The sequence below is a fragment of the Rhinolophus hipposideros genome (genome assembly GCF_964194185.1).
Source record: "Rhinolophus hipposideros genome assembly, chromosome: 16".
Taxonomy (NCBI): domain Eukaryota; kingdom Metazoa; phylum Chordata; class Mammalia; order Chiroptera; family Rhinolophidae; genus Rhinolophus; species Rhinolophus hipposideros.
Genome location: NC_138062.1, coordinates 50177653 through 50199396, shown reverse-complemented (window position 1 = coordinate 50199396; position 21744 = coordinate 50177653). Strand labels below are relative to the sequence as shown.

General features: G+C 58.6%; 2 protein-coding genes across 3 annotated transcripts in view; both read left to right on the top strand.

Annotated features, from left to right (window-relative positions):
- Nucleotides 1-15300, top strand: part of ELL (elongation factor for RNA polymerase II) — a 56125-nt gene extending 40825 nt beyond the window's left edge. The window contains exons 6-13 of one of the 2 annotated variants that reach the window (XM_081077485.1): nt 3091-3215; nt 5771-5867; nt 7160-7634; nt 11165-11231; nt 11487-11658; nt 12625-12669; nt 13279-13312; nt 14661-14978. In XM_081077485.1, the coding sequence (XP_080933611.1) occupies nt 3091-3215; nt 5771-5867; nt 7160-7634; nt 11165-11231; nt 11487-11658; nt 12625-12669; nt 13279-13312; nt 14661-14833 (1188 nt within the window). In that variant the 3' untranslated portion in view covers nt 14834-14978. Of the gene's footprint in view, nt 1-3090; nt 3216-5770; nt 5868-7159; nt 7635-11164; nt 11232-11486; nt 11659-12624; nt 12670-13278 lie in introns of both variants that reach the window. The other variant, XM_081077484.1, reaches the window with a different exon arrangement.
- A 2668-nt stretch (nt 15301-17968) lies between these two features.
- ISYNA1 (inositol-3-phosphate synthase 1) lies at nt 17969-21684 on the top strand. Its single transcript, XM_081076572.1, has 11 exons — nt 17969-18647; nt 18758-18886; nt 18987-19148; nt 19404-19536; nt 19629-19822; nt 20027-20176; nt 20255-20470; nt 20586-20750; nt 20830-20943; nt 21021-21238; nt 21370-21684. The coding sequence occupies exons 2-11, from the start codon at nt 18767-18769 to the stop codon at nt 21569-21571; spliced, it is 1674 nt and encodes a 557-aa protein (XP_080932698.1). The 5' UTR covers nt 17969-18647; nt 18758-18766; the 3' UTR covers nt 21572-21684.
- Nucleotides 21685-21744: the final 60 nt, after the last annotated feature.

Sequence of the window (21744 nt, the reverse complement as noted above, 5' to 3'; positions counted from 1 at the left end):
CTCCCTGCCTTCACCAGCTCCAGCTCCAGGCAGGGGCCTTCCCTTCTGGAGCCTCCCACTTCCATCTGTGACTGGGGAGTGACTGCAGCACCTTTTGTGGGGCCGAGCGCGTAGCCGGCAGGAATGAGGTGCCGGCAGGTAGAGTCTGCTGTTAAGAAACAGCCGGGGCTTTGGAGCAAGAGTGGTGAGCCTAGAGCCACCTTCCTGAGGCGCTGCCCTGGCTCCCAGGGCTCCAGGAGGCAGCAGGAAGTGAGCGGCTGGGGAAGTGAGAACCCTTGGGAAGTGAGTGGCTTGCTCTGGCTTCACATCAGCCAGGCTATGCGGCTGCTGCTTTGCTGTGCTGCTCTGAGGACAGACCGGCCAGCACCCTCAGGAGGAGGTGTTTCTGACCCTCTTCTCATTGCCCTCTGGTGGCTCACTTGCCCTTCCTGCTTCCTTCCTGTCTCCAACACTCCTGGCACTGGGCCAGCACCTCCTGTGGCAGAAGGCCCACACCAAGATAGTAGCTGTACCTGAGGATGCATTTCTGTATCTGCCGGGTTCTTCAGCAGCCCTCTTGGTGTTCGTCTTCCCTGTCCTCGGTGCAGCTTGAGGCGTGTGAACCACGTAGCACGTTTGCTCGGAGGATGTCAGCACCTCTTCTCCGGCGGGGGTCCCTCATTGCCCTTATCCCACAGAGAGTTCGTGGTGAAGGGCAGGGCTGGGGAGAAGAGGCCTCTGTGACCTTCCCCTGCGGAAAAGGTGGAGCTGCATTCCTTGCACGGTTGTACATCTGGGCTGGGGCTCAGGCCCACTCATAGGCGCTGGGGGCCTGTGGGCAGGTGCCTCCCCACCCCTCCTGTGTCCTGGGGGCCTCGGTGCTAGCTGACACCTCACATCTCTAGGACTTTGAGGGCTCCGTGTCTACTCGCTAGGCACCTCTGTGCAGATGTGGCCTCCTGGACCACTGTCCCCAGTTTATAGGTAGTGCTGGCAAGGACCAAGAAGCAGCGTTTCTCCCTGAGAGTTTAGGAGTTGGCTAGGAGCCTACTGAAAGGTAGCCTTGTGGCCCAGAAGTTTTCTTTGCCAGAGGGGCTTGCCAACGCATCCAGAAAGCTCCAGAAGCAGGAACAATCTCCCCAGGGGGCTCGCTCATTTCCTTGGAAAGTCACATATGTCGGCGTTGTCCTTGAGACTTCAAGGGAAGCATGTGGAAGGCCCTTCCCCCTGGACTGGGCACCGCCAGAGTCTTTTTCTGTAGCATGGGACACTGAGGCAGGGCTGAGGGAAGCTTGATGGAGATGTCAGATATGAGTTGGGAATAAAGACACAGGTGAGACCCACACTCCCCTGGATGTGCCTGCCGCCCGCACTGCTGTGTGGCTGGGCCCTCAGCCTCTGGCGTGGCTTTCTTAGGACTGCCGTCGCTCCCGCCCTCCCCTCGTGCCCTGTTTGTGCCCAGAATGAAGAAGAAACACATAGACCCCTCCAACGCTGAATATGCTGACCGAGCACACAGTTACACCCAAGGTTTACCCTCAGAGCACCTTCAGACAGCAGAACGCCAGGCTCCATTTTCTGGAGAGACGGGTCTGGGGGTGCTGATGTGGACCTGCCTGGAGTACCTGCTCTGTTTCTAGCCCCCAAAATGCTCTCGTTGCTCCAGGCCTTTCTAGGACCAGAGAAGCACCATACTGGGCTTTGGCTTCTCTCTTCAGCTCTGGCAGCCTTCTGGGCATGGCCCAGCCGGCATCTGTGGCCACAGAGCGGCCTCCCTGTGCCACTCTGATTTCTCCTAAATGGCCCCATCTGCCTTGTGCATCTGTGTTCACTACCCAGCTAGTTCTCTCCAGTGATTGTGAGGGGAAGCAGGGCCCTGTCAGCTTGGGGAAGGGGAAGGTCTGAGGGAATCCCTTGGGCTGCACCTCACCCAGGCTGGTCATGTCCAGCCTCTCCATGTAACCAGGGCCTCAGAGAAAACCACAGGCCTGTCCTCATGGGTGGGAGTGTCAATGAGTGGGTGGCAGGTCTGGAGAGCATTTGAACAAAACAGATCAAAAGCCATAAAAATGTTCAGAGCCTTTGACCCACTGATCCCCCTTCTGGGAAGCTGGCTGAAGGAAACCATTGCCAGTGTGGAAAAGCCTGCATACAGTGACATCTGTTTATGCTACAGAGAAACTGGAAATGCATCAGCATTCAACAAAGGAGAAATATTTGAGTAAATCACAGTGTGGCCACTTGAAATATTAGTCAACCCTTAAAAATGCTCACTGTGGAAAATTGTGATGTGGAGTCCTCTTAGAACCCAGCAATAGGGAAAAACCGACATACAACTGCACGTGCATGTGCGGAAGACCAGGGTACTCTGCAAGACAGTCGCAGAAGTGCCGCTTCTGGGCACCCTTAAGGTGACGTATTCATTCCATCTTTGCAAACATTCGGAGACCAGCTCAACCTCCACTCAGCAGAGACCAGCTCAACCTCCCTTAACCAATGGGAACAGAGCTGGCTGGTGCAGGGGGCACCGTCTGGCCTCTGGAGGTGCCCCCACCCTCGACCTACTCTGCTCCAGGAGCTGCAAATCCAAGAGGGGGTATCCTTCGGGCTGCTGTAACAGAATCCAGTGGGTCTGGGCAGGTCAAACAACACATTCTCACAGTTCTGGAGTCTGAAAGTCCAAGATCAAGGTGTCAGCAGATTGGGTGGCTGATGAGGAGGGCGGGGCAAAGGCACCGTCGTCTCACCGTGTTCTCAGGTGGTAAAAGCGGCGAGGGAGCCCTCTGGAGCCTCTTTTCTAAGGAGACTAATGCCATTCATGAGGGCTCCACTCCCATGACCTAATCACCTCCCAAAGGCCTCCCCTCCAAATGTCATCACCTGGGGGGTTAAGATGGAGTTTGAATTTTGGGGGGACACACATTCAGTCTATAGCAAAGGAGGCTCATGATGGGTTCATAGATGGCAGTCCCCTTTGTTGGAGCCAGCCTGACTCCTAGCAGCTGGACCTGGACCTGGTGCAGGGGGGCTGGGAGTGGGGTACTGTCTGTCTGCCTCCACATCCCCTCTCCCTTGGGCTTCCCACAAGGTGACACTCGCTCTGTGTTGCAGGTGGCTAACGTGAATGCCAAGGACGGCACGTGCACGCTGAAGGACTGTGTGTACAAGGAAGTGCAGAAGGACTGGCCAGGCTACTCGGAGGGGGACCAGCAGCTGCTCAAGCGCATGCTCGTCCGGTAAGGCTGCCTCCCCCTGGGCCCGGGGCAGATCTCATCCCCGGGATGCTGGGTGGTCTTGCTTGGTCCCAAAGGCCTCAGGGCCGAGAGCAGGGTGGAAAGGGCCATGGGGACTCCCTGACCATCTTCCCCACTGCCCAGGTGGCCCACCTCGGCCTCCTACTTTTGGGAGATTTCTTTGGCTTCTCCCATCCCATGTTTTTTTTTGGCCATCATTTCTGGTTCCCAAGAGTCCTTTCTGTTGTATTTTTGTATCATGATGTTCTTATTCCATGGGAGTGCCAACATTTTAAATGTACTGTTTCTAAGGATACTTTTAAAAAGTACTAGCTTTATTGAAATACGATTTACTTAACACAAGTCACCCTTTGAAAGTGTACAATTCAGTTGGATTTAGTACACTCACAGTGTTATGCAACCATCCCCTCTATCTAATTCCAGAACATTTCCTTCACCCCAAAGGAGACCCCGTCCCCATTAGCAGTCACTTCCCACTGCCCTCCCTCAGCCCCTGGCACCACTGCTCTGCTTTCAGTCTGGGTTTGCCCATCTGGACACTTCACATAAATGGGATCATACACCATGCTGGCTTCTTCGACTCGGTGTAACATGTTCCGGTTCATCCAGATTGTAGTGTGTGTCAGTGCTTCCTTCCCTTTTCTAGCCAATACTATTCTATTGCGTGGCTGGACCACGTTTTGTGTATTCAATGAACACTGGTGTTGTTTCTCCTTCTTGGAGATTGTGCCTGCTGCTGCTGGGAAAATTCGTGTCCAAAGACTTGTGTGGATGTGGATTTTTTCCGTTTTCTCAAGCACATACCGCGGAGTGGGATTGCCATGCCATATGGTAATTCTGTGTAACTTTGTAAAACCACCAAACTCTTCCTCAGTGACGGCACCATTTTCCATTCCCACCAGCAGTGCTCATAGGTTCCAATTTTTCCACATCCTCGCCAACACTTATTTTCCGATTTTTAGAGTGTAGCCGTCCTAGTGGGTATGAAGTAGTATCTCATTATAGTTTTGATTTGCGTTTCCCTGGTGGGTAACGGTGTGTAGCACCTTCTCATTTGCTTGTTGGCCATCTTTGTATCTTTGGAGAGGTGTCTATTCAAGTCCTTTGTCTTTTTGAAGGTATTAAAGCCGGCGTTTTTGTTGTTGCATTAAAGTTTTCATTCCCTTACAGTCTCTCTTTCCTTTCCAATGCACTTTTCTGTCTGTTTTGGAGCCTGACTTTTGTTGCCACCTTCCACCCTCCTCCGGACTTTCTTTTGTATGGCTCAGGCTCACTCTGGAGGGCCCCTCTGTTTCCTCTTCTCCCAAGACTACACGTCTGCCCCTCCTGTAGTCCAGGTGTGGCCCAAGCAGCCCCCCAGCACTGGAGAAGGCCTGGGCTCCTCTCCTGGGCGTGCTGTGGGTATGCAGCAGTCCACCCGGATCCAGAGCAAGGCTGCTTGGGGACAGCTTAGCGGGAGCCCCTCTTCTGAGGTGCCTGAGGCGCTGCCCCCTAAGCCATGGGGTTCTGAGGTTTCGGACTGGGTTTTCTTGGATCCTCTAGGAAAGTCACCACCTGTATTTCTGCTTTAGTGTTAAGTGTCTCTCTTGTTCGCTTTTCTCTTCATGCTATTTTAGTGGGGGCTTGAAAGAGAGTGAATGGAAATACCCATTCTTTGTTTTCCATCCTTAACTGGAACTCTGGAGGCTTCTGTGTGGCTGGACAGCACACCTGCCCCCCCTTGGCCATGCGGACCATGTTGTTCTAGAGAATGCCTGCATGTTTGGGGTACTTTTCCTTTGGCTTTCCTTGTGTTTTGGGCCATGTGCAGAGGACAGCAGCAGTGGTCCTAGTGTAGCCATTAGTGAGGGGGTCAGGCTTGCTTGTCGCTGGCTGGAGCGGCATAGTTGTGGCCCCTGAGCCCCTGGATCTCAGCCTCCCCGCAGGGCGTGGAGAGCTTTGTCTCCCCTCATCCCTGGCCGCACTGGTCTGCGTAGGTCCAGGTGGGCCAGTGGCTGCCCCTGGCGTCCACAGGAGGTGCTGTGGCCGGGGCTCCTGGGAAGGCGAGTGCTGAATCCAAGGCCTTCCTGTCATTGAGCAGCGCATCTCAGTTCCCTTCTAAATTCTCTCAAGTGTTTGCAGTGAGCGTCATTATTAGGATGAACAGTGGAGGGGCCAGTTCCCTAGTGTCCCCAGCTGCCAGTGGGACACAGTACAGACCTTGAATGTTTGGTCAATTTTATGTAGTTCCTTGGTCTCCATAGTAACAGGAGTCTAGATGAGTGAGTGGTCAACTGACCTTTCTCAGGGCACAGAACACTGAGTGGGGCAGTGCTTGGGGCAGTGAGGCCAAGGCCCGCAGGGCAGCTGTGAATGAACCTGAGTTGGGACGCGCCCCAGCCGCTCTACCTGCCAGGCCTTGATATACCCAACGTGCTCGCCCGCTCTGAATCACTGGGTGAGGGTGGGACTGTGATGTCAATGCAGAGACAGGTGGTCCTGGGTATGCCCTGAGGGGTGCTGCTGCGAGACACCCCTACCCTGCTTCTCCTCCACAGGAAGTTGTGCCAGCCTCAGAGCACAGGTGGCCTCCTTGGAGACCCTGCTGCAGCCAGCCCTCCAGGCGAGCATGGAAGTTCGTCCTTGCCCCCACAGGTAGGAGCAGTGGGTGGAGGTGCTAGAGGAGAAGGGGGCGGTCTCACCCTGAGCCAGTAAGCCTGATCAAACCTTAGCGCTCGGGGAAGTCTTTGGGGCCCTTGGCTCAGGGCTGGGATGTTTTCTTTAACTAGTGAGCAGCTGCCTGGCTTCCCCCAGGCTGGAGGCCTGAGCCCAGGGCCTGGGTGCACTTCCGTTGGACACCTGCAGTGGGTGTGGCCGAGGGAGGGCGGACTCTAGACTGCCCTGAACCTCATGCTTCATCTGTACCTGGCTCTACTGCCTCTCAGGACTACTGGTGAAGATTCTGGTAGATCCAGGGTGCTGGCTGCAGGACAGGGTGGTGATGAGAGGGCCCCCCTGAGCAGTGGCTGCTGCCATTTAGTCAGTCAGAAAGAGCCCTGGTGGTCGAGGGAGCTCCCCTGGCTCTAGCTAGGGTGGTCTTGGGCTGCACCCCACTCATCATTGCTTGAGCTTTTTGGTGAAAGCTACCCCCCGACCCACCTTCGTGCTGTGACTTGAGTTCCACAACTGGGCCCTCTCCTCTCTCTTCTTCCACCTCGTCTCCCTCCTTACCTTCCCCCTTCCACTTTCTCCCCCCTCCTTCTTCTGCCCTCTTCCTCCGCCTTCCCCCTCGCTCCTCACCTTCCCTCTCCCTGTCATCTCCCTGTCTTTCTCCACCCTGGAACCAGAAGCCTTCTTATGGAAAGGCTGAGTCCATACAGGTCCCGCTGCTACCCCCTGGTCCTGGGCCTGCTGTCCGCCACCTTTCTCTCTTTAGCCACTTCCCTGGGTCAGGACTACCTTATCCAGTGCTGGCTCCCCTCCTATGGTCTGAGCTTGCCTCACAAACCTCAGTCTAATCATCTGTGAAATGGGGATAAGATCTGGACCATGTCGCAGGGCTGCCATGAGATCCAAGTAGTCAGGGGTCTGGGGTGACGGGTCCCAGCTTGTGGAGCTTTCCAGTATTCCTCATACTTGGCTGTGTCACCATCCCCAGCATCTGGGGAAGATAATAAGCACAGCAACGTTTCAGACCAGTCCCCAGAGGTGGTTGAGCCTGTCTGCTGATGACCTGGCCACCCTTCCTTTTTCTGCAAATATCCTAGTGGGGTGGGTGCCCCCATGTAACCAGAGTGGGCCGTGCATGTGGGCGCTAGGTTTTTTCTGGGTTTGGGCTGCCTGCCTGCTCAGCTCACTTCAGCCTGTTGCTGCTGCGCCACTCCCCAGGGGATACCAGCGACTCCAGAAACAGGCTTCCCTCTAAAATAGTCTCCCTTCCTTCACAGAAACGGCCTCAGCCTCCTGATTTCATCGACCCCCTCGCCAACAAGAAACCCAGGATATCGCACTTCACGCAGAGAGCTCAGCCCCCCATCAATGGGAAGCTGAGTGTGCCTCACAGCCGCGAGGCCCTCCTACCCACCCCAGGCCCACTGGCTGGCACGGACACCCACCTGCCCCCACGGCTGGAGCCCCCGAGGGCGTACGACCCTCTGGCTGACGTCAGCAATGACCTGGGCCACAGTGGCCGGGACTGCGAGCATGGGGAAGGGGCCACCCCAGCCCCTGCTGCGCGTCTCAGCCTACCCCTGCTGACGGACTGTGCCCAGGCCGCCAGGCCCCATGGCACTTCATCTCGCAGCAAGTCCAAGAAGAAGTCCAAGAAGCACAAGGATAAGGAGAGGGCAGCTGGGGACAGACATCGGGTTGGGCCGCCGGAACTCATGCCTGGCACCCTTGGAGCCCCACCAGTGGCCCCGGGTAGGTGCTGAGAGGCACACCTGGGGCAGGCACTCGGCAGGACGGCCTCCTGGGAGCCTGAGCACCAACCAGCTCCACATCATGCCAAGGGACCACACTACCCCACAGGCCTCACATTTGGCATGCCCAGAAAAAACCTAGCACCCACATGCAAGGCCTACTCTGGCCACATGGGGGCGCCCACACACCAGAGGGGCCTTTCAGCCCCTCTGCACTCTGTGTTCTCATACCGGGCAGCAGTGAATGCCCCGGCAGTCTCAGACCTGGAGCCTCCTGCTGTCCTGCGTGAGCCAGGACAGCACCAGGGGCTAGAGACACAGGTCTCACTGAGCTGAGACTCACAGGAGGGGCAAAGCGTGCGGAGAGGCATGAGCTCCAGGCACCGACACGGAGGGGTGGGGGGGTGGGGCAGGACCAGCTGGGCTCCTGGAAGGCTATGGGGGTGGCCTGGAGGCAGAAGGGCAGCACCTGCACTGCCATGGGCCTTGTCTGGCTTCAGGAGCCTGTGGAGAAAGGGTTAGGAAGGCTATTTGGAGAACAGTGGGTGGTAAGAGCCAGAAGGAGGTCACACAGTGGGTTGGGGAACCAGAAGTCGAAAGACCTAGGGTCTCAGCATCAGGATGAAGGGTGTAAGGCCAGCCAGGGCCATGTATTGAGCAGGAGAATCTCTGTGTGGCCCGGGGGCCCTGAGGAGGCATGGGGACAGGCTGGGCTGGTGGTAGGGTAGGGGTCATCACCCCCAGAGCCTGGGCCACTCTGAGTTTACAGCCCCAGGCAGCTGAGCTGAGTGGGTGTGAACTTAACTTGATCAGCACTAGCAACAAGTCACAGCCCCGCCTACCAAGTGCAGACAGTCCCAGTCTTGTCCTGCTGCCACTCTGGAATCATTTCCCCAGGCAGAGTCCAGAACAGGGGTTTTTCCTGGGAGGACAGAACCATTGTCCCCTTAAGGCTTTGTTCAACTGCCCTGCAGAAAGGCTGCACCGGCTCCTCCCTTTGGCTGGAGGGCAAGTCCTGGCAGACACAGTTGGGTCAGTCCTCTGGGCTCCTTTCAGCCCTGCTGCACCACTGGGCATCCAGGCGTCTGGGTGGGCAGACTGGGAGAAGGTGGCCTGGTTCCCTGAGTGCCCCTCTGATACCGTCTTGCCTTGAGCAGCCTGGCTGGGCACCACGTTCTGTCCCAAATGGTAGAAGTGAAACCCTTGTGCCTCTTGCAGGGCCCTGGGAAGGAGTAACACTGGGGACAGGAAGACATAGCTCAGACTGAGCCCATGCATGCATGGGGCTCAAATCCTGCCCAGTGCGAGTCGGCCATTCAGCTTGTCCCCAGTCCCCAGGCCAAAGTGAGCAGGGGAGGTTTAGAATCAGGCAAACCAGGGAGTAGACTCCCCCTCCCACCCCAGGAAGAGGAAAAGGACAGCTGAGTCCCAGAAGCTGTGCCTGGCACCCGTGACCATCTTAACTTGTATCTCACACGTGGCTCAAGTGCTAACAATAACGGGTGGGTGTAAAGCCCTTCAGCGCCTACCCAGAGCCCTCCTCACCCTGTGCACTCTGTGGCTCCTTCTGGGGGGTGAGCTGTGCTCTGCTGTGCAGGCAAACAAGTGCAAGTGGGAACCACCCACCTCTCTTAACAATGGCATTGTTCTCTGGCACTAGGCTCCCAAACTTATTAGAGAGGGTTCCTCACCTGAGGAAGTTTTCTGCATCTATTTTTTTTTTTTAAAGATTTTATTGGGGAAGGGGAACAGGACTTTATTGGAGAACAGTGTACTTCCAGGACTTTTTTCCAAGTCAAGTTGTTGTCCTTTCAGTCTTAGTTGTGGCTCCAGGTCCAGTTGCCGTTGCTAGTTGCAGGGGGCACAGCCCACCATCCCTTGCGGGAGTCGAAACCGGCAACCTTGTAGTTGAGAGGACGTGCTCCAACAAACTGAGCCATCCGGGAGCTCAGCAGCAGCTCAGCTTAAGGTGCCATATTCAATCTTAGTTGAAGGGGGCGCTGCCCACCATCCCTTGCGTTACTCAAGGAATTGAACCGGCAGCCATTCTGACCCTGACAGGTGGCAGCAGCCTCCAGCTGTCAAGCAGGTGGTTCTGTTCAGCTAGCCCTAGGCCATGGCCCCAACTCGTGCCTCTGAAGGGCCCCCTTCTGGCCACCCTCATCACCCTGTGCTACAGGCTACTCTTAGGTCCTGTGTCCCTCCAATTCTTAGATCGTAGACCACTCCTGTGGCTTCAGGGTGCTTTCCTGGGCAGGCTGGCATGCTGGGTGGGAGACTTGGGCTCAGCTCAGGCCCACTGACTCCTGTGGGCAGGCTGGAAAGCCTGCATCGTGAGCTCCGAGATGCATCCCTTCACCCCCTGCCCCTGCAAGGCACAGGAGAAGCTAGTGAGCCTATGAAAGAGACAGACGGGGGTTGGGGAGAGGAGCACCTGGGGGGGATATTGCCTATAAGGCTGAGACCCCATAACAAGAACCACTTCAGGTGGTGCAGAGGAGGCCGAGAGGTGGCTGCGCATAAATAGTGCTCCAACAGGAGCTGCGGGCCTCAGGTTTGCCGCGGGCCAGACCCCAAAGCTGTCTGAGTGCTAGGTCCGCCTTGCACCAGGCATGCATCATGGGAGCACGGACTAAACCCTCACATACCCATCGTGCTTTGGCTAAGGGGGACCACAGCCTCATCAAAGGCGACACCCCCCAGGTGTGGGTTGGGGTGTGCTCCATCCCACTGGTGGGAACCCACAGCAGAGGGTAGCCTTGTGTCCTAAGTATGAAACCACAGAAGGGCATAGCAGACTGGTCATGGGCTGGAGGGCTGCTCATCTCTCACTGAGAAGAATGCTAGAAAGTGATAAAACCACTTCTATATTGGGAAAAGCCATCTGGAAGAAGCTGGTGGGGAGAGACAGATACACTAGATTGTAGTTTCAGTTGACTCCAGTCTGGGCAGGCTTTTGTCCCATGTCCTCGAGCCCCACCACAAGGACAGCTGGGTCGTGTCCCTTCGAGAGCCAGCCCAGCCGTGTTCTGGGGCTGTCCTGCAGGTTCTGAAGCCCCTCATCTGGTGGGAAGAGTGGGAGCACCCAGGGGAGCTCAGACCAACTCCATCAGCAGCGAGGTGTAGGTAGGTGTGAGATGTCCTTTGTCGTACAAGGCCAAAACCGAGCACTCCAGGGACTCGGGTGGCCATGGGTCACTTGTTTTCCGTGAGTGGCCTTTTACATGCAGTCAGCAGGGGCAACAAACCCTCTAGATGGGCCAAGCTCTGGTCGAGTTGCCCAGACTTTCTTTGACTCTGAGAAGGACCTGTCCTTTCAGTTGCCTGCTGCACACGTGTCTGCGGCACGATCAGGGCGCTTTGCACTTAAGGGGCTGTGGTTCAGACACAACACACCCGTCACAGAAAGGCCTCGGTTCCCATGTGCAGCGTGACGGTGCTTGGCTACCCCTCACAGCCCCTCTGCTGTCCCTCCACATCCTTCAGACAATGAAGCGGGATCCTTTTGCAGATCTCCTTTGTCCTTTGTAGGTTTAAACGGGACCTGCAGCAGCTCAAGTGTCCCCACATCAACCTCGGAGACGCCTGACTACCTGCTGTGAGTACTTCCCTGAGCCCCTTCCTCTCGCCGGGGGAAGGGGACCTTTCCCCCCAGCCGCCCCAGCCCGCACTGCTGCTCAGCAGCTCAGTACCAAGACCGAGTGTGTGTGCCAGTTCCAGCCACCCAGCCCGGCCTAGGCCAGGCTCCCGCTCAGGTCAGGCCCTCGCTGGGTGAGGCCGGCCACGCGGCCATAGGCACCCCAGCCTCTGCACAACAGCCCCTGAGCCCCATGGGTCTCTCTTTCATCTCCAGAAAATACGCCACCATCTCCTCCTCCGAACAGCGTCAGAGCTACAAGAACGACTTCAACGCCGAGTACAGTGAGTACCGTGACCTGCACGCCCGCATCGAGCAGATCACGCGGCGCTTCACGCAGCTGGACGCCCAGCTCCGGCAACTCTCCCAGGGCTCCGAGGAGTACGAGGTGGGGCCCCTTGCCTGCACCCCACCCTGGGGGAGACAGGCCTATTTCCCGCAGTCCCGCCAAGCCCGAGGCATCCAGACCTAGCCCCTGCCCTCCCTGGTGAGGAGCGACTGGCAACAGCATTTGGCACTCATGGCGTGGCAGGTGGCTGCTCCTTCCCCGTCCTCTACTACCCACGTCACAAGGGACACCTGAGCCCTTGGCCAAGAAGGGCAGAGCCAGGCCACACTGCACCCCCATGGCCTCTCGGCCCGTGTGTGCTATCAGAGCCGCAGTGGGAGGTGGGCGGGAAAGGAGGGGCCCTGTGGTACCTCCACCCATACCAGGAGTACCTCACTCTCTGGCCTAGGGCACGTCAGCTCCCTAAGCCCTTGTGTGGGAGCTCCCTGCAGGGGGAAGGCCTGGGTCACCAGCCCTGGACTCCCGCCTCCCTCTCATAGCCGTCTTTCTGAGCTGGTTATCTGGCTACAGGGCCAGCCCTAATTAGCTGGAGGGCAGGCTCTGTCTCCCCTGGCGCAGGCCACTTTGGTTTCCACGGGAGACAGGTCGCGATTGGAGGAGCAGTGGGGGTTCTGAGGATCTGGGACGGATGAGCCCCCAGGGCATCCCCAACTTCCCTCCTCTCTGCCCCATGTGGGTGCCCCAAGTGGTCAGGGGCCTCAGCACTTAGCCTTGAACAGCGGACAGGACAGGCCAGCTGACATGCGAGGGAAGGAGGCCATCTGCCTGCCCTTTGCTCCTTCCCACTGCACTGTCCTGTCCATGAGGCTGCACCCCTGCACCTCGCCCCCAGGTCCGGCTTCCTCCCCCTACCCCCGCCCCAGCCTGCTGCTCTTGCTCTGTACTTTGGTCAGCTCCCCGCAGGGCCTGGAGGCTATTGTCTCCAGGCCAGTGGTGATAGCAGGTTATGGGTTATCAGGGAGCTTCCTCCAGGTGAGGCCATTGTTCTTTTTTTTTTCCCTCCAGACTACTCGTGGGCAGATTTTGCAGGAATATCGCAAAATCAAAAAGGTGAGTCTCCCCCCAGCTGTGGGGGAAGTGGGGAACAGCCCCTCTCTGGGCACCGTAGTACCCTCCAGCTCTCCCACTGCATAGTGATGCATTCCCAGAAGTCAAGGAGAGGAGGTCACATTCCCAGCCTTAGCTGCTAGTCTAGCACAGACGCCAACCTCATGAGCTCTGGGCCCTCCCCTAGGGGACCTGAAGGTACCCTATGAGGTGGCTCCTGGCTGATGCCTGGTCACAGCAATGGCAGCTCTCATTCCTAAAGGCCACGAGCTGTGGATTCACCATGTGTGTGCCCTGTGTGCCAGGTGGTTCCCTGCCAGCCAGGCCCCAGCCCAGCCCGGAGGCTTCATGCCAATCTCACCTCTGACCCTCAACCTAGCCACAACCCTGTTATCCAGGGTTGGGGCTTGGGAGGGAAACCAGCCAGGGCTCTGGCTCAAGGTGGAGAAGGGGTCCCTGTCATTGCCCGATGGTCTCTGGCCTGCAAGCAGGGGCAGTGGAAGCCTGAGGCGGCCAGTAGGCTGGCGTCTCCACACAAGGCAGCACCCATTCCACCCACACGCCAGCATGCCCATGGCCATGGGATGTGGCTTACCCGCCGTTCTGTTGCAGACCAACACCAACTACAGCCAAGAGAAGCACCGCTGTGAGTATCTGCACAGCAAGCTGGCCCACATCAAGAAGCTCATCGCCGAGTATGACCAGCGGCAGCTGCAGGCTTGGCCCTAGCTTCAGGCCGAAGGACAGGAGGTCCCCCTCCCTGGACTGACCCTTCTGGCGGGGGAGCTGAGGGCGGGGGAGCTAAACATGGGGGAAAGATTTATTTAACAAAATAAACACAAGGAAGACACATTCATCTGAGCCAGCAACGCCGGCTTTCAGGGGAGCCCCTGCAGACCTGGTACCCATAGGTCACAGATCCAAGTGGGGTGTCCTACTCCCCAGCCCCTGTACCTCCTGAGAGGCCCCCCGCCCAGAACAGGCTCCCCAAGAAGCCCAACTCGCCGACCACAGCCCAAGGGGCTTGTTTCCTCTTGCCAGAAGACTTGGCCAGCCTGCCTTTTCTAGTTTTATACAAAGACAGCCACTTTTAGCTACTGCTCATGAGACTTGAGTCTATTTTTGTATGAAAGAGAAAGCATCTTTTTTCTAAACCTGTGCCTCCCCTCCTTGGACGCCCAGGGTCTAGACTCTGCCCTGTGTTCTTTCTGCAGTATTACAGAGGCCATCGGAAAGTTTGGGTGGGGGACCAGCCTTGGTCACGTCTCCCATGCTGGGCTCTGGCCACGCGCCCAGCCAGGCCCTCCAGGCCCAAGCAAGGGTGGGCTTTCTTCAAGGGGGTGTGCAGGGCGGCTGGACCTCCCAGGCCTATTTTGAGAACTCCAGCTGGCCCCTAGAACAGCTGCTGGAGCCCCCGGCCTGCCCACTATTTCAGGCTCTCAGCTGTTGGGGACACTGGGGTTCTCTGTGCTACAAGCTCACTCTGCAGCAACAGTGCTGAACTGGATTCCATGTTCTCCATGTCCCCTTTGCTGCTGCTTTTCATGTCATACTGTTGAGACCTCCCTTCGTCCCTCAGTCCCCTTGGGGGTCCTGGGGTCGTCTTAGCAGAGACACATCGGGGTTTGCACTCAGGGAGGGGTTGGGGTTTGGTGGGGGTCAGCCCCCCCACCCCGAGAGTGAGTTCAGAAAAGGCACCCGGTCCACCCACTCTGGTGGCATGGGCTGCATGGACACCCCAATTGCTGCTTAGTCGCTGTGCCTAGTATAGTGTACCCCAGAGCGTCAGGGAGCCGTGTGTGTGTGTGTGTGTGTGTGTGTGTGTGTGTGTGTGTGTGTCTCCCCCTCCCCTCACCAGGATGTGGTGGGGTCTGAGGTGGGTGCTCAGATTCAGGGCCACGTTTAGTGGGGGTGGGGTTGACTGCGACCCACAGTCTCACAGGGAGAGTGGCAATCTCACAGACACGTCTGTGGTCTCTGTGTCTACGTTGTAGGGAGTCTCCTGATGGCTTCCCAAAGAGTAAGCCCCTTGGGAACACCTGCGCTGTGCCCACCCCACAGTCTCTTCCACAGGCCGCTGGGTGCTCGAGCACCGAGGAGGCTCATCCTTCATGTTTCACTACCTGCTGTGTTTGTTTTGCATTTGGGACAGTGGGTGAAGAGCTGAGCAGACTCCAGGCCCGAGTTGTGCAGACAGCTGTGTACGTGGACAGACTGGTGACATGGAGTCATTTAAGGAGACCCCTGCTCTCTGCCCTGGGAACCATTTCAAGGGACTCTCAGTTGAATTCCTTTTTGTTGTTTTGTTTTTTGTTTCTTTTCCTCCTTTTAAGGAATTGTGAAGCTAAGAAGAGTTTTGTGCTTTGGGGGTTGATGGACAAAAGTTCTAGCTGATTAAATATGGTCTTAACTTATTGATACTGTTTTTTTTCCCTTTTAATATTGTACTGTGGAGAAAAACTATTTTGAGCCATGGAGTTGGTGTTTACAAGAACTTTTCACTTTTGCCAAAATGTTACAATTGAAAGGCAGCCGCGTCCTCAGTTTCCTAATATTTTCTTAAAAGATCTAGTGTCCTTTTTGTACACTAAACAGATGAATGCTGATTTTTTTCAACCTACAATAAATTTCACTGAATTGAATCTAGCGGCCCAGGCTGCGTGGGTGCGTGTGTGTCTGTCACAACCTGGGGGCCCTGGTCCCCCATGTGGGATGGGCCAAGGTCAGGCCATGGTGACGAGGCAGGGGCTGGGACCAGGCTGAAAAGGCAGCCTGGGCAGCCCGCCCCCGCCGCTGCCCAGGAGTGAGGCTGGCAGATGGCTGACCTGACTGAGGCGGTGGGCCCTGCAGGTGCCAGGGCAGGAGGCCAAGACGGCCGGGTCACAGGTAGGAAACTGCAGAGAGATCAGGATGGTGGGGGGCCCTTGGGAGCCCCAGTGGGTGTGTGAGCAGGGCAGTACCCCACCCCCCCACGCCCTCAGCACAGTATGGATGGGGTGGGCTGAGCCAAGCAGAGGTGTCCCTGGGCCTCCAGAAGTGCCACTTGGGGTGAGGGGAACACCCTTCTTTGGGGAAATGAGCTGTAACTGATGAAAACAGTGGTAACTATTGTTCCTTCCTCCTAGACCAGTATGCTGGGGCATTCCCTGTGCCCCCGATGGGGACAGGGACACTGAGGCCCACTGGAGCCCCACAGCCCCCGGATGCCAGCAGTGATGGCCATTCTTGTCCCTGGTTCCAGGTGAGGAGACAAAGGCAAAGGTCCTGGCCTCCAAGGACATGGTGGGGGTGGGCGTTTGTTTGGGGAGGGAAAAACAGTAAGACCAGGATTAACGGGTCAGAGGTCAGGGCTATGGGCTTCAGCCTCCCTGGCGGTCCTGAGTTCTGAGGCAGCCCAGGAATCCAAGGGGCGCGGGAGGTGAGATCACGTGGGTCTGACGGGGCCATGTACCCTACTCCCCGCTGGCCTGGCCACCAAGTTCTAATGGGATAACATGGCTGTCCCCACATCCCAGGGCCCAGGCTGACACGTGCCTTCTCCTGTCATGCCTCAGCCTCGCCTGCCCACCCACCTCCCCCCTCTGGCAGCCTTTCCCACAGCCCCCCATGCTGCTGGGCACCACCCTGGTCATCGCCCCGTAGTGCACAGCAGTTGCAGATGGTTCCCTGACCATCTTTCCTCAGCCCCGGGCATCCTGAGTCCAGCCCCCCAGGGGCCGAAAAAGACCTTCCCCCACCTTGAGACCTGCATTGTGGCCCAGGGGCTCAGGACTTGCCCCCCTCTCCTGCTACTTGCTGGATAACATCCTTGATTTTCCTCTGGCCAGTACCCAGATCCCACAGCCCTCCTGTGCACCGGGCTACCCCTGGGCCCTGGCACACAGCAGCCACCAGGACAGCCTCTGCTCTTGCCCTTGGGAGCCTTCTGTCTGGTGAGAACAGTGACCTGGTGGGGGTGATAGTCCTCAGTCACTCACCATGCACCCCCAGGCAGCCTTATGTCACCAATCAGCTGCTAACAATAGCCCCTCCGAGCTGCCCCAGCACAGACCCCCACGGACCTTCCTGGGCCCTCTGCCCTACCATCCTCCCACTAGCACCTCCTTCATGCTGCCCTGGGAATGCTGGGCTTCCCTGGGGCTGTATTTTAGGGCCTTTATCCCCTCTTTACACACATTCCCATGGTGTCACATGTGGCCTGGAGGTGCCAGCTCCCTCTACGACCCTCTGGTCATCTGACACCATTTGGACATCCAACAGTTCAATTCCCAGGGCTGGCATCACATCCCACAGGTTAAGCTGCTCAGTCCCACAAGACTGTCCCCCACTTCAGACCCCAGCCAAAGGTCCCAGCCACCCATACTTCTGAACACCTGGCTATAAATCGGGTTCTGATGACCCCCTCCTAGATTTGGTAATTTGCTAGAATGGCTCACGGTGCGCAGGAAAATACTTCAACAACTAAAGGAAGGAGATGCAGAGGGCAGGGTATGGGGACTGGCACAAGGCTTCTGTGCCCGCTTCAGGTGTGCCACCGTCGCAGCACCTCATGTGTTCACCCATTCCCCTGGTTTCGGGGTTTTTATGGAGATTCTATTCTGTGAGTATGATTGAGTAAATTACTGGCCACTGGTGATGAAATTCAATCTCTACCCAGGAACTCGGGGACAAAATCCAAATATTTATTAGACCATATTCCCTGTCCCCAGCCTGGAGGATCTACCCTGGTTCCTCACCCTGCCTCCCTTCCCTCCCCAACTGCCTTTTCAGCTGCTCCTGAATCCACTCCCTCAGATAAGAGATGTCTCCAGATCTCAAGACCCCTCCTAGAACCACCTCCTCTAGGCAGCCTGCCCTGGCCAGCCCTGCCTCTGAGTTCCTTTGACTGGGAGTGCCCCAGTCCACTGTCAACTCCCCCTTACACTGGGGTTCCTTGAGAGTGAAGACTTGCAGCCCCCATACTCCCTAGGCCAGGCCCTGACCATGCTTCCTGCGAATGTTCCCAACTATCCACCTTTTGGGCCTACTCCAATGGTGGAAAGTTTCCAGCCAGAGGAGGCCACTTGTTTTGGAAAGTTCCTGGGGGAGCCGCCCCCGCCCGCCCGCCGAGTTCCCACGCTCTCTTATCACTGGGTGCTAGCAGAGCTCAGTGCTGTGCAAGCCTAGCTCCTCCCCAGCTGGCTGCCTGGGCCTTGCCATCCCCTCCCCAAACATTCCCCCTCTCCCCATCTGGCCCCTCAAGCCCTCCTGCTACAGGTGGGGAAATCGTGAGGCCTCCCAGGACTCCCCCCATGTGAGCCCTGTCGAAGGGAGGTCGGCATGCCTAGTGGGTGCTACTGCTCCAGAAGTAGGAAGGAGAGGCAGCCTGGGCTGGAGGAGCATCGGGCTTTGGGGGTGCAAGTCCTATTTCAGTCCTCTGCTGCAGTTTCCCCTGTAGTATCGGCCCAGGGATACCCACCCTGCCTAGTTCCAGTTCTGCCGTGTCTGGGGCTTAGACACGGGGCGGAGGGGGGGTCATCCAGCAGAACTGGATGTGTGACCCTGTGCGTCTCCTAGGTGGTCATCAAGTACATGCCCTGTGTGGGCGACAGCAAGCGTGCGCTGGATGAGTACACGTCTGAGCTGATGCTGGGCGGTACCGACACCCTCACTTTCAGCCTTAATATCTTCTTTTGTGAAATGGGGATAAAAGGCCACGTGCGCTAACGGGCTGTGGTGCGAAATGAATCCACGCGCTCCCTGTTCGGGCAGGGGGTCTATGGCCCACGTGGATGCGGGGACTGGCACACGATAGCCTCGTGGACTTTGCGCTGTAGGGCCTCGAACCCGAGTCCAAGGCCGGCGCACCCCTCCCCCCCGGCGCCCCTCCCCCGGCGCGAGCAGAGTGAGGGGCGGAGCGAGGGCGGGGCTACGGCTCTTTTCTCTGGAGTTCGCGCGCCCGGAACGCTAGCAGTGCGCCTCTTCGAACCGACTCCGCGCCGGTGAGTAGTGAGGTCCCGGGCCGGGTACGAATCGGGGGTCGAAGTCGGCTCGGCTCGGCCCGGCGGGATCTCTTGTTCCCGCTGACCTCCTACCAATCCCACCTCCCCAGCTCGCCGTGATGGAGGCTGCAGCCGAGTTTGTGGTGGAGAGCCCAGACGTGGTCTATGGCCCTGAGGCCATCGAGGCGCAGTACGAGTACCGCACGACAAGCGTCAGCCGCGAGGACGGCGTCCTCAAGGTGGACAAGGGACTGGGGGCTGGGGGACCCAGGGAGCCGGGAGTGGGGTGGGACTGCCTAACGTCCGCGGTCCCGGACTCACTGGGCCGCCCGCCCCCAGGTGCACCCCATGTCCACGCGCTTCACCTTCCGGACCGCCCGTCAGGTGCCCCGGCTCGGGGTCATGCTCGTCGGCTGGGGAGGCAACAACGGCTCCACGCTCACTGCTGCCGTGCTAGCCAACCGGCTGCGCTTGTCCTGGCCCACGCGCACCGGTCGCAAGGTGTGGGGGTCGGGTGGGGCGCTGCGGGAGTTAGGGCTCCGCCAGAGGGTGAAGGAGGGGGCGGGGCCTGCAGAGAGGGGTTTCGACGGGGGCGGAGCCTAAGGTGTCCTCGAGCTCCGGGAAAGGACCTCCGGCGGGGAAGCGACTTGGGCCTCCTGACTTGGAACGTCGAGCTGAGGCCCCCAAAGTAGGGCAGGGCCCTCCCAGGCCACGCCCACCCTCAGCGTCACCCCGTCCCTTCCCCGACGCCCCCAGGAGGCCAACTACTACGGCTCGCTGACGCAGGCGGGCACCGTTAGCCTGGGCCTGGACGCCGCTGGCCAGGAGGTGTTCGTGCCCTTCCGCGCGCTACTGCCCATGGTGTCGCCCGACGACCTCGTGTTCGACGGTGGGCGGGGTCCTGGACCGGGAGTGGGGTGGGAGGCGGGGCCTGGAGGGGCCCCTCTGCCGGGCCGGGCCGAGCCTGACGGTCGCCCCCAGGCTGGGACATATCGTCGCTGAACTTGGCTGAGGCGATGCGGCGTGCGCAGGTGCTGGATTGGGGATTGCAGGAGCAGCTGTGGCCGCACATGGAGGCCCTGCGCCCGCGGCCCTCGGTCTACATCCCGGGGTTCATCGCAGCTAACCAGAGCACGCGCGCAGACAACCTCATCCCCGGCACACGCGCGCAGCAGGTGCAGCATGCCCCCACCCCATCCCTTATCCCCGAGCACTTGTTCCCACTGCCATTTGCTCCTACCTCCCTCCGCCACCTGTCTCCCTTTTGTCCCCATGCTCCCTTCCCATGGGTCCAGGTATCTCTTTGCTCTTGGGGAGCTGGGTGCACAGATCAGGGGGCCTGTACAACCTTCCCCCCCACCTCGCCTCCACTCCCCCAGCTGGAGCAGATCCGCAAGGACATCCGCGACTTCCGGTCCCGCGCGGGGTTGGACAAAGTCATCGTGCTGTGGACAGCGAACACAGAGCGCTTCTGCGAACTGGTCCCGGGCCTCAATGACACCGCTGAGAACCTGCTGCGTACCATCCAGGTGGGTGCGCGCCGGGGTTGAACAGTCAGGGGCAGCCTCGAAGGGCCCCCTCCACTGACTGTCCACCTGTGCCCGCAGCTGGGCCTGGAGGTATCGCCGTCCACACTCTTCGCAGTGGCCAGCATCTTGGAGGGCTGTGCCTTCCTCAATGGGTCCCCGCAGAACACTCTGGTGCCGGGTGCGCTCGAGCTCGCCTGGCAACGCCGCGTCTTTGTGGGCGGAGACGACTTCAAGTCAGGCCAGACCAAGGTCAAGTCGGTGCTGGTGGACTTCCTTATCGGCTCTGGCCTCAAGGTGCGTGGGCCTGGGGGCGGTGCGCAGCTCACGGCAGGGGGAGCGTTTGGACCCCGAGCTCCGGGCTCGTGCACTGCCAAGCCTGCAGTGTCCGCGGGGCCCCTTGTTCCCACAGACCATGTCCATCGTGAGCTACAACCACCTGGGCAACAACGACGGGCGGAACCTGTCCGCACCGCCGCAGTTCCGTTCCAAGGAGGTGTCCAAGAGCAGCGTGGTGGACGACATGGTGCAGAGCAACCCGGTGCTCTATGCACCGGGCGAGGAGCCCGACCACTGCGTGCGTGGGGCATAGGCACGTGGGGGGGGGGTGTCACCCAGCAGCGGGCAGACCCTGGTGACCCTGTGCCGTCTCCTAGGTGGTCATCAAGTACGTGCCGTATGTGGGCGACAGCAAGCGTGCGCTGGATGAGTACACGTCCGAGCTGATGCTGGGCGGTACCAACACGCTGGTGCTGCACAACACCTGCGAGGTGGGGGCTGTGTGGGGGCGGGAGTGGGCCCTGCCCCCCGCCATCCCTGCCTACCCCCTGACCGGTCCACCCCACAGGACTCGCTCCTGGCAGCACCCATCATGCTGGACCTGGCCATACTGACCGAGCTGTGCCAGCGTGTGAGCTTCTGCACCGACGCAGACCCGGAGCCACAGGGCTTCCACCCGGTGCTGTCGCTGCTTGGCTTCCTCTTCAAAGCGCCACTGGTGCCGCCGGGCAGCCCAGTGGTCAACGCCCTTTTCCGCCAGCGCAGCTGTATTGAGAACATCCTCAGGTGTGCCGGCATGGGGGTCCCCACCCTTGATCTTTTGCCCACTAGCTGGACTGCGCACAGGGCCTAGGTATTGCGGGCTGCAGGGGTGCTGGCTCGGGGTCTGGCCCTGCTGAGACCTGACCCATCCCCAGGGCCTGCATGGGGCTTCCGCCACAGAACCACATGCTTCTGGAGCACAAAATGGAGCGTCCCAGTCCCAAGCAAGTTGAACATGGGGTTGCTGCCTGCCTTGTGTCTCGCAAGAAAGAAGAAGCACCCACAGCCCCCAACGGCTGTACTGGTGACACCAACGGGCACTCGAAGGCTGAGGCATCCCTGATGTCCACCACCTGAGGCAGTGGCCATGCAGCTCCCCGCAACTCTTGCCCCCCATTATCCCTCAGAATCCACCCTTCCAGCCCCCTGCCCCCAAAGACAATAAAGCCATTGCCACTATCGGCCACACCTTTGGGTTCTTGGTACCTTCCACCTAACCCTAACCACCCCCCAACTTTTCACCTACTTAT

What these genes read in the sequence shown, in the direction of transcription:
- ISYNA1 (XM_081076572.1), top strand. Translation starts at nt 18,767, where the DNA reads ATGGAGGCTGCAGCCGAGTTTGTGGTGGAGAGCCCAGACGTGGTCTAT. An exon ending in CCACGCGCACCGGTCGCAAG is followed by an intron (nt 19,149 to 19,403) that starts GTGTGGGGGTCG and finishes CGACGCCCCCAG; the next exon opens with GAGGCCAACTACTACGGCTC. An exon ending in ACCTGCTGCGTACCATCCAG is followed by an intron (nt 20,177 to 20,254) that starts GTGGGTGCGCGC and finishes CTGTGCCCGCAG; the next exon opens with CTGGGCCTGGAGGTATCGCC.